This window comes from Pezoporus occidentalis, unplaced genomic scaffold, assembly GCF_034315485.1.
Source record: "Pezoporus occidentalis ecotype Australia unplaced genomic scaffold, CSIRO_AGI_Poc_V1 ctg107, whole genome shotgun sequence".
Classification (NCBI taxonomy): Eukaryota; Metazoa; Chordata; class Aves; order Psittaciformes; family Psittacidae; genus Pezoporus; species Pezoporus occidentalis.
The window spans coordinates 1,688,346-1,698,913 of NW_026912854.1; the positions used below are offsets into that span (position 1 = coordinate 1,688,346).

The 10,568-nt window shown below is 49.1% G+C and overlaps 1 protein-coding gene across 1 annotated transcript; it reads left to right on the forward strand.

Annotated features, from left to right (window-relative positions):
• Positions 1-1,139: 1,139 nt before the first annotated feature.
• Positions 1,140-10,363, forward strand: SFRP4 (secreted frizzled related protein 4). Its single transcript, XM_062622217.1, has 6 exons — positions 1,140-1,890; positions 2,005-2,076; positions 2,165-2,230; positions 4,756-4,954; positions 7,679-7,742; positions 9,733-10,363. Exons 1-6 carry the CDS (start codon positions 1,347-1,349, stop codon positions 9,919-9,921), a joined length of 1,134 nt encoding a protein of 377 aa, XP_062478201.1. The 5' UTR covers positions 1,140-1,346; the 3' UTR covers positions 9,922-10,363.
• The last annotated feature ends 205 nt before the right edge of the window (positions 10,364-10,568 follow it).

Sequence of the window (10,568 nt, forward strand, 5' to 3'; positions counted from 1 at the left end):
CGCGGGCGGCGGCTGCTGGGGGAGCAGGGGGCAGCGGGCAACGGGACCCCCCCCCCGGCCCTCCCGTGCCACGCTCGGTGCAGCCGGGGGGGGGTTTGCTTGCCCCGTGCCACGCTCGGTGCAGCCGGGGGGCTTTGCTTGCCCCGTGCCACGCTCGGTGCAGCCGGGGGGGTTTGCTTGCCCCGTGCCACGCTCGGTGCAGCCGGGGGGGTTTTGCTTGCCCCGCCGTGAGCGCTGCTCCTCAAGGGGTGATGCGAGAGGGGCACCGAGCCTTGCGGTACTTCTGGCGCCCCTGGGTGGGCTTTGTGTACCCCCAGGCAGGACGGGCTAACTGCTTTAGTGTTGGTGGCCCCCCACGCTCTGCCACCAAGCACACGCCTCCCCCTCATCTCCCCCTGCCCTCTCCGTTCGGCTCTGGATGATCTGCTGGCACACGGAGGGAGGAGAAGTCCGTGTCCCACCGGCCGCTGGCTTTCCGAGGCTGCTGCAATGAACCGCCACTGAGTTAATCCCGTTGTCTCCGCGGGGTCCTCAAAGGTGTTTACCCACGGTGGAGAAAGGGGACGGAGGTCTCACTTTAGGAATTTCTTCCTAATCTCTAATCTCAGTCTCCCCTCTGGCAGGTTAAAGCCATTCCCCTTGGCCTGTCCCTACATCCCTTGTCCCAAGCCCCTCTCCAGGTTTCCTGCAGCCCCTTCAGGCACTGGAGCTGCTCTCAGGTCTCCCCTTCAGGAGCCTTCTCTTCTCCAGGCTGCCCCAGCCCAGCTCTCTCAGCCTGGCTCCAGAGCAGAGCTGCTCCAGCCACTGCATCAGGGCTGAATGGTCGCGGATCACCAAGGAAATATATTAATATTAATAATAATAATAATAATAATTAATAATAAAAAATAACACCACCACCACCAAGAACCCAGTCCGGTCACTCTGCACCCCGGAGCTCCTCCGAACCCGCATAAAGTTTCTGCTCCGTGTCCATAAAGCTCATCCCTGCGAAGGGGTGGGGGGGATCCGGGTCCCGCGTCCCCCCCGCCACCGCCTCCTCCCGTCTGCCCGCGTCGGCAGACGCGTGTGGTTTGGGTTTGGTGCGTCCCGTCCCGTCCCGTCGTCCCCCTCCTTCTCCCCCCGCTTCCACCTGAAGGAATTTATGACACAGATGAAAACTGAACCGGGGCCGCGGACGAGAGACGCAGTGATGTCGCCGGGGGATTAAACGGGGTGGAGGTGATGTCACCGTGCCTGCACAGCAAAACACACACACACACACACACCCCCGGAGGAGCGGTGCTGCCAAGGGAGCGCGATCGGCCCCACGTCACTCGTGCCACCGGTATAAATGCGGTCCCGCGATGTCCATGGCTGTCGGCGCGGCGGCTCCCGACACTTGCCTGCAGCCGGGGCGGCGGCGGAGCAGGAGGAGGAGGAAGAGGAGGAGGAGGAGGAAGAGGAGGATGCTGCGCGCCTTGGTGGCGGTGTCCCTGTGGCTGCGGGTGAGCCCGCGGGCGCAGGGCGCGCCGTGCGAGGCGGTGCGCATCCCCATGTGCCGGCCCATGCCCTGGAACATCACCCGCATGCCCAACCACCTCCACCACAGCACCCAGGAAAACGCCGTCCTCGCCATCGAGCAGTACGAGGAGCTGGTGGCCACCGGCTGCAGCCCGGTCCTCTCCTTCTTCCTCTGCGCCATGTACGCCCCTATCTGCACCCTGGAGTTCCTCTACGACCCCATCAAGCCGTGCCGCTCCGTCTGCCAGCGCGCCCGCGACGGCTGCGAGCCCATCATGCGCCGCTACAACCACAGCTGGCCCGAGAGCCTCGCCTGCGACGACCTCCCCGTCTACGACCGCGGCGTCTGCATCTCCCCCGAAGCCATCGTTACCGACCTGCCGGAGGGTGAGCCCCGGGGATCCCCTCGAACCCCCACGCTCTCCCCCCGGGGGGCTGCGGGACCCGTAGAGCCCTGCCCGGGGGGACTCCCCGCTGCAGCTTTCCTCCCTCTGTTCTCAGATGCGAAGTGGACAGACTTCACGCAGGGTGTGCTGGTGCCCCCGGAGCCCGACTGCAGGAGCCGCGGCCAGGGTGAGCCTCAGGCACCCCCCAGCTCCCCTCCCCGGTGCAGAGCCCCCCCCGGCACCCCTCAACCGTTTCCTTTTCTCTTCCTTTGAAGAGCGATGCAGGTGCAAAAAGACAAAGCCAACGCTGTCGACTTACCTGGCCAAGAACTACAGCTACAGTAAGTGCAGGGGGGGGAATGCTTCTCTTTGCCCATCCCACCGCCTTCTGTGCCCCCCCACGAGTTAGGCAGCTGCCTGTGTGTCCAGGCCCCATCACCGTCCCAGCGCAGCCTTTCCAAGTGGGTTTTTGCCTGAGGACACCTCAGCCCTCCTCTCCCAAGCCCCATCACTGCGCACACACGTGCAGGCAGCAGCAGTCATTGCACAGGTTACGGTGTGTTTCTGATAAAGCAGATGTTGGTGATGTGAGCTGGCATCAACCGGTCGCTCTGCAGAAAGGGTGCCTGCTGCAAAGTGCAATTCAATCTAATGTGAGCAGGACCCTCTGCCAGCTCCTGCCTTCATCCAGCGGGTGGGATGGACAGGGGTTTATCACCTAAATAGAACTTGTAAATGTGAACGTACCGGAGGCAGGGTGAAAAGTTAGTGCTTAGAAATCCATATATCCATTTACTTACCAGCCACAGTTTCACCTGGTGTGCAGTTGTCAGAAGTTCGTTGAATTCAGGAACAATTTGCACCATCCAGCGAGGAGCTGGCTGATAGTTTAATCATACATTGCATGGCATATTGGCAATACAAGTAAATACTCAGCCCTGTTCTCCCTTCCTCCCCCTGCCTCCCTGTTTTTCTGATGCTGGGAGTCAGGAAGAACTCAGATTAAGATTAGGTAAATACCAGATCAAACATCTGTTTAAACCCCTATTAGCTATGAATTACCATGTAGTATCGTGGTCTTTTGCACTTTATGTTATTTTTCTCAGATGGCAGTCATTTCTTCAATGGATTTATTCAATTCTTCTGCAATTGGGTGATTATGTCCATTCCATTCCTCTTTGTCTGATAGCAGATGAAAGTAGGCTTGTAGTTGCTTCTTTGTTAGCATAGGAAAAAAAAGAACAATATCCAAGCCCAGTTTGGTGGGAAAAAATCAGAACATCTAACTTAGGTCATTTTATGCTTTTTTGTTATGGCATTTTGATGCTTTTATATCACATGTTTTTCTTATTGCTTAATCTACCTTGGTACAAGATAGTGGTATGTTCAGGTAGGACAATGAACTTCCACACTGGGCTGAAATATCTGAGAAAGCAGTGCTACAAAATTAGTATTCTGAAATGAAATAGAGATTCCATTGAATTTGTGAAATCAAGATTTTGGTTGTGGGAGGCAGGTTTTTATTCATCCTCCTGAAATAGATATGCTCCTATGGAAAATGAACTGAGAGACAAGGCAAGACAAATAATAAATAAAATCAGAGTGGGTTTTTTCCCTTTCAAATAATATATAAGTATATTTATATTATTTTATGTATGCATATATTATTTATATATCCTTTAAAATCATCTATATAAAGCCAAACAGTGTTTGTAGCTGGTCAGAACTTGGTTGCAATCAGACTTGCAAATGGGTTGTGAGTCTCCTCAGCTGAAATCCCTCATGTGTTCTGTGGCTGTTACACATCCTGATAAAGTTAGCACAAAACCCTCAGGCTGCACTGCAATTGCTGGCCTCCTCTGTTCTGCACGTGACGTTTGTTCCAAACGTGAGATCCATTGGAAGGCTTTTGACCTGGTGGCTGCCAGGGACAGCATCACCCTGTGGTACATACCCTTCTCATGCTTCTTTCATTGAAGAGTTCTGTGATCATAGGGCCCTTCCTATTGTGGCATTTTCTAAGACCTAGAGTTTTTCATGCAAAAACTATGCTTCATTTCTCTGATTTGGTGCCTGTCAGAAGAGAGAAGGGGTGAAATGCTGCAGTGCAGGGTTCAGAGGTACAAAGTTAGCCAGGGACCATCCTCAGAGCAATCGACAGAGTTTCACCTTCTTGCACCCACACAGGTAGGCAGTTTTCCTCAATAAAAGGTAAAAATATGACTGTTCGTGTGTTCGGAGTCAGAAGAACCCATTTCAGAGTCTGCTTTATATGAAGATCTTGCTACTAATGAATAATCCAAAGACAAAAGATGAAAACAAGTGCAGACCTTTTATAGAGCACATTACAGCATTCCTAAGCTTTTTGGGTTTTGACTGCTTGTTTCAAACCTTCCTTTCTTTCTTCTGTCTAAGAAAAGACTTTGGTTCCTGGATCTAACCTACAGGAAAAATGATTTTATTACTGAAAAGACTTAATTCACACTGTTTGTGGGGTAAATTATTCATTACTTAATTGGAAATAGCCAAATGTGGCTATAGAATGGGGTTTATTTATGCCGGGGGTTGCTCAAGTCTGAGTCAAAGGAGCTCTTTGTGTGTGTGGTTCCAGGAGAGATCACTTGGCCTGATCTGGCAGAGATTTAAGCACATGTTTAACTTCACAGTTGTCAACAGTCCTACTGAAAACCAAATTGGGATCAGGCCTCTGTTATTCTAAGCCACTGTACGTGCCCACACATGAAGCAGTCGCAGGTTCACAGCCAAAACAACAGCTTCCAATTGAATCAGTTTTATTTAACGCTGAGATGTGTTTAATTTCCTCAGACCGTTCGCTGTTCTCACGCCTCTCCTTTTCTCATTGCAGTCATTCACGCCAAAGTAAAAAGTGTCGAAAGAGGGAACTGCAATGAAATCACCACTGTGGTTGAAGTCAAAGACATCCTGAAGTCCTCGACACCCATTCCTCTGTCCCAAGTGCCGCTTATCACAAATTCCTCCTGCCAGTGTCCACCCCTTCAGCCGAAGCAGGATGTTCTCATCATGTGCTATGAATGGCGCTCAAGGTGAGCCCTGGTGATGTGGTGCAGGGAAGTGATGGGCGGGAAGTGGGACCAGCAAAGCTTTCCTCATCAAGAGCCTGGTTTGTTGATAGTTTTTCTTAGCATAACCCACACGTGTTTCAATTACTTTGGCAATTAACTCTTTCCACGGTGTTCATAAAGCCTGGCTCGCACATGGAGCATAAAACCTGGTATTGCTTAATGCATTGTGCAGCGCTTGAGGCATCTCCAGCTGTTTGGGAGCATTTTCCCAGGACCACGTTCCATAGCTATGAGCTACAAGCCTGATGGTGGTTGGAGATGCTGCTCCGTGTTGGCAGAACCACGTGGAAGGTGTAGTTCTGCCTCACTGAGCGCAGAGGAGGGGACAGGAGATGATACCCATCTCCTCTCCACAGAGCTGCTGGAGAGCCGGGCCTTCTCCACCAGCCCATCCGTAGTGTGGACCGGTGCCATCAGTGGGATGTTTCTGATCCCACAGCTATACCAGGACCAGCCAAAACTGCAGCCCTTGGAGCTCCAGGCCCCGGATGGCAGCTGAAAAGTAAATACTCTGGGAGCAGCGTGCCAGTGCTGCTGTATGATTAAAAGACAAAACAAAACTGTAGCAGACCTCTCATCTGGCAGTCAGCCTGGCCCCAGGCATGGGAGGAAATCCAGCATGCTGGTCTGGAGGGGAGGGAGAGATGAATCACAGCTCCCTTTTCCCTCTGGGCCTCTGAGGTGGAAGGAGTCATCCCATCCCCGTTAGTACCCCAAGTGTAGCTGTAGCAGCAGATGTCAGCAGGACCGGTAGGTCCATGTGCCTGTGTGCTGTGCATCAGAGGCTGTTTGTGAAGTGTGTAGCCTGCCATCACATGCAGTGATGTGACCGTAAATCGATCACGTGCACTTGTAAGGACCACAGAACATCTATGTGCAGAACTTGATGGGCCATATCCATATTCACAATGAGTTTTAGCTTGATATTTTAAAGGCATTCCATTGGAAAAGTTGCCATCTGATACCTTACTACCTTAACTTCCTTTTCTGAGCTAACAATCATGGTATTGTAATATTACACAGCACTTTACCTCTCCAGGTGTGGAAGTGTTTCACAAAGGTTAATCTAGAGCCTTCTACTTGTGTTAGCCATTTGGGGGATATATGCTCTGTTGTGGCTGCCCCATCCCTGGCAGTGTTCAGGGTCAGGTTGGACACAAGCAAGCTGCTCTAGTGGAAGGGGTCCCTGCCCGTGGCAGGGGTTGGAGCTCGATGGGCTCTAGGGTCCCTTCCAACCCAAACCAGTCTGGGGTTCTGTTCTCTGAGTCACACAGAAGGACCAAGATTGTGGTTGAAGAGCACTGAGCTGCAGAGGTTTGCTGGAGAAGGCTCTCAGAAGGATGTCAGGAGGGGGATATTTCAAAGGCGAAGGATTGCAATCTGCCTCTCCATTACAATGGAAAAACACACCATTCACAAAGTATCTTGTGATGTTTGTTTAAAGGTCACTGAGGGTTTTAATTTCATATAGTGTACTAAAAGGGATTTGAAAAAGAAACAGAAACTTTTATATGTGTTTCCTGTTGAACTCGGTGGCATGAAAACAGGAGGTTTTGAGTTACAGCAGCCTGTTAAAATGCCAGAAGCAAAATGAGTGGAAGCTGTATCTCCACCAAAGTCAATGGCAAAAAAAACCATTGGCTGTCAATAAGGTTAGGGTCTCAGCCAACAATTTGACCTGAACAGAAGCTGCATCAGATGTACACTGTGCTGTGGTTTCGTTCATCATGATGTGGCCTTAGCTTTAATCCTGCATGTTAATTCAGCATCCCTGTGCAATGAAATAGCTGTTTCTAGGTTGGCACTTAGAAGGTGTGACATCAGGCTGCTTTAGAATAAACTCTTTCGCAAGCTGTTTAATGCATATACATTTAATAGTTAACATTTTTGTTTTCTTTGGTTGATAACACTTATACTCAGTATTTTCATACAGGACCTAGCCAGATTTCATTGGTAGGCAAGTACTACTGCCCCTACTTCTCCACAATCCACTTCAAAGCACTAACTAAGTAGTTCCATGCAGGAAATATATAATACTGCATATATTTCTATGTATAACTCCTCATGTATATAGAGGTAGAAATTGAGATGATTGTAAGGGATCAGATAATGTTTCACCGTTCCTCAGCTGTTCTGTAGTAACTGATGCATGTGAAACAGCATTTTAGTTCATTCAGAAGTAAAATACATTACTTTTAACTACTCTTCTGCACCCAAACACAAACCAACATATAATGGACATTGGGAAGCAATATATGTATATATACATTTAGTTTCATGGATGTTACCTAACCCACCACTGCTTTTTATCAGTGACCAAGCCAGGACAACTTTCCCTGCAGAATAGCTGCAGGGGAGGACAAAGGGCTCTGAATGCTTTCTGAATTCTGGCCATGCGCTGCAGTGTTGGCTCTAAAATCTGATTTCTCTTAAAAACTCTTTCCTGTTCTTATGGAGTTGGGAGTAGAAGTTCAGCAGTGTCAGTGTCAGCGTGTAGGAATCCATTGGGAAGTATTTAGGGACGGAGAAAAGCAGTTTTCTGCCTATGATCCCATACACAGAAACCACGGGTACCAGTACCTCCTGGAGCACCCCAACCTCAGTCTGTGTTAAATCACCTGGAATGACATCTCAGGAATCAAAATCAGAAATACCTGTGACTTGTGTTTGTTTCTTAACCTTCAGGTTGATGCTTCTTGACGGCTGCCTCGTTGAAAAATGGAAGGATCAACTGAACAAAAGGTTCAAGGTAAATACAACCAGGGGAAAGACTGAACGTTAAACACCTTTGTTCTACCTCAGCGCTCAATAACTTGCTTGACTTTCACATGTCTGTGACACCTGTGGGCATTGTTATTTTCACTTCAACACTTCCATACCTCAAAATGACATATAAGTGAAAATCTGGACGTTTTAGTCTTGCATTTTAGGGTCTCTGAAGTTTTATTTCTCTTTTGTCTGCAAACTGTCCCTAAGTAGGATGGTTGGATGGTCTTTGTGTGAACTCTGGCTTATTACAATAGTGACTCAAGGGATTTCTTTCATATCACTACTAAAGCACATAACTGTCAGATAGGTGAGAGGCAGGTGAGTACATAGTTCACATTAGATAAGAAAGGAAGTTAAACCACTGCAGTGGATAAATGCACTTGGCTGCATTAAAGATTGGAGGCTTGAGAGACACATTTCTCACCATGTACTTCCCACTAACGACCCACTGGAAGTATTGGGCATCCCCTCACTGGTTTCAGGGAACACTGGAAGGAAAAGTCTGTGGTATAGAGAGCTGAGAGGCAGGAGCAGCAGATGCCCCTGCTTCTGGGGGCTTCAGGGTAGTGTTTGCTATCACTCCCTGCGTGCAAACTGCTGTTTATGATGGAAAGAAAGGATGGATCAAGACAATGTCTGACTCTTCCTCACGTTTTAGAGGTGGAAGAAAGCTATTTCTGGAGTTTAGGAGAGGTTTCAGAGCATTAAGGACAAACATGTATATTTATTTTAGTTACAGGCTGATTGGCAGTTGCTAAAGAGGAGGCACAAACGTGCAGGTATCTGTCAGCAGAAGCTTCAGGATCACAGACCTGCTTCTTGCAGGACGTCGTATTTGATGCTTTTGGCATTCCTTTTTCTCCTCACTTTCTCGTGTAAAACCCATATGTAAAAAAAAAAACACACTTTAAATCTCTCAAAAATAAAACCATCGCAATTGCAGATGGTCCCACGTGGGATTTAGGAGAACACTGACATATGACTGGGACTTCTGCAGTCCCTTAGCTGTCAGCTTAATGGCCCATTACTGGCACACTATGTGTTTTAGTGGCCTCCTCACACTGCTTTGTCATCTCTAATTGTGTCTTGAAGGCAGTTTGGACATTCATTTCCAGGCTGTCAAGTAGAGGCATGTGTGCCAAACAAAATGCTTCTCAAGCATGTATTGTTCCCTCTGATATGAGTAGCTTAAGAAATCAAATCCTCATTGTAACATGCTTGAGTGGGACACTGGTAAATGCCTGCTGATAGTTTGTGTTTTATACAGATGAATGCACTGACCCTGATCACACAGAGGTAGCCAGTACAGAGCCAGGTATCACAGTGGCTTTGTTTTAACACCCATCGTTCATCTCTGAAGGCTTGCATCCAGCTTTGATCTTGAGTTACCACTGAAAATGAATGCTTTGAGCTGTCTGTGGCCCACAGAAGACAGTTGTTAACACAACCACAGCATGGCTGGTCTCTCCTCCAGCCAGGACAAGAGTCCGAGTTGCAACAGGGTCAGTGAAGAGATATGGAATAGGGAATTTCCACCTTCCGTTGTAGCTGTGTGTTTAAGTATGTGCAGTGAAAGGATAGTCTGAGGAAAAGGCAAGCACGTTCAGCAGGAGAGCAAAGAAGGGCTGTGCAAAGGAGTGCAGATCCTGTCTTTTTGACAGTAGGGTGCCAGCATCCCTGGATTGCTGTAAAGGCATGGGACGTGCACACCCATGCAGCATGCACACAAGATGTGCAGTTGTCATTTCCATCAGCTGGCATCACGGAAGCTCTCCCACCCAAGAACATGGGCAGGTTCTCGCTGCAGACAGCCTTTACATGCTTGACATCAACAGCCCTGCAGGAGAGAGCACAAACCTGTTAAAACCAGCATTATTATCAGCGCTTCAGGCTAGCTTTGATTAAGACATTATTACTTATGGCTAACGTTCCTCCCTAATGCAGCCTCTTTGTCTTCCGCATTTCCACAGAGGTGGGAGCAGAGACTGCAAGAACAGAAGCTGCGAACGGCCCGCAGTAAGAGCCAGAACGCAGGGCGCAGTGCTCAGAGTGGACCCCCGAAATCATCAGCCAAAACCACCAACCCGCTGGTCAGTGGCCCCAAAAAGGCCACGAAGATAAGAAATGGCCAGAAAGAAATCAACCCGAAGAAAGTATGAGCGTGCAAGTGGTGAAAGACTTTTCTCCCCGCACGATGAGGGTCGCAATCTGCCTTGGTCAGCAGGTTTTAGTCATCCAGAACTCATCGACTTACAAACTCCTGGCAGTTCCTGCATAGACATTTTTGCTGCACTTTACTTTTTCAAGGTTTGCTTTTCCTTTCAAGCCACTGCAAGCCATAGGGGGTAGGTTTGTGTTAACGCGTGGCAGGCTTATTCAGGCTGAGCTTTATCTTAGGGCTCTGATTTGCAGTTCTAGCTAGAACTAGCCTTGGCTGCCAGTGGTTTTAACTCCTTGTGCCGGTTGCCTGCTCTGCTTCCCCGCCAGAGGTTGGAGAGCTGCATGGGGCATTCACAACCATTGCATTGCAAACCTGAGCCCTGTGATTTAAGTGCTCTCTCCTCAGAAAGTGCATCGGTGTAGTAGCTGGGGAGTTAGTCTGGGGGAGCGGAAAGGGAAGGTAACCTCTGGCTGACATGTCAGGCAGCAATTACTGCTGGAGCTGAATCTATCTGCTCTTTGGAATCACAGCCCTTGTTCAAAAGCATAGTTTACCAGTAAGCATCTGGGTATGCATTATGTGATTATTTTTATGTGTGTGCCAAAAAGTACGCTTAGGGTTAATCTGGTGGGTTTGTGTAGAAAG

Excerpts from the sequence above, each read along its gene's own strand:
- SFRP4 (XM_062622217.1), top strand. The coding sequence starts at position 1,347 with ATGTCCATGGCTGTCGGCGCGGCGGCTCCCGACACTTGCCTGCAGCCG. Across the intron at positions 2,077-2,164 it reads CTGCAGGAGCCGCGGCCAGG|AGCGATGCAGGTGCAAAAAG; the intron begins GTGAGCCTCAGG and ends CTTCCTTTGAAG. Across the intron at positions 2,231-4,755 it reads GGCCAAGAACTACAGCTACA|TCATTCACGCCAAAGTAAAA; the intron begins GTAAGTGCAGGG and ends TTCTCATTGCAG.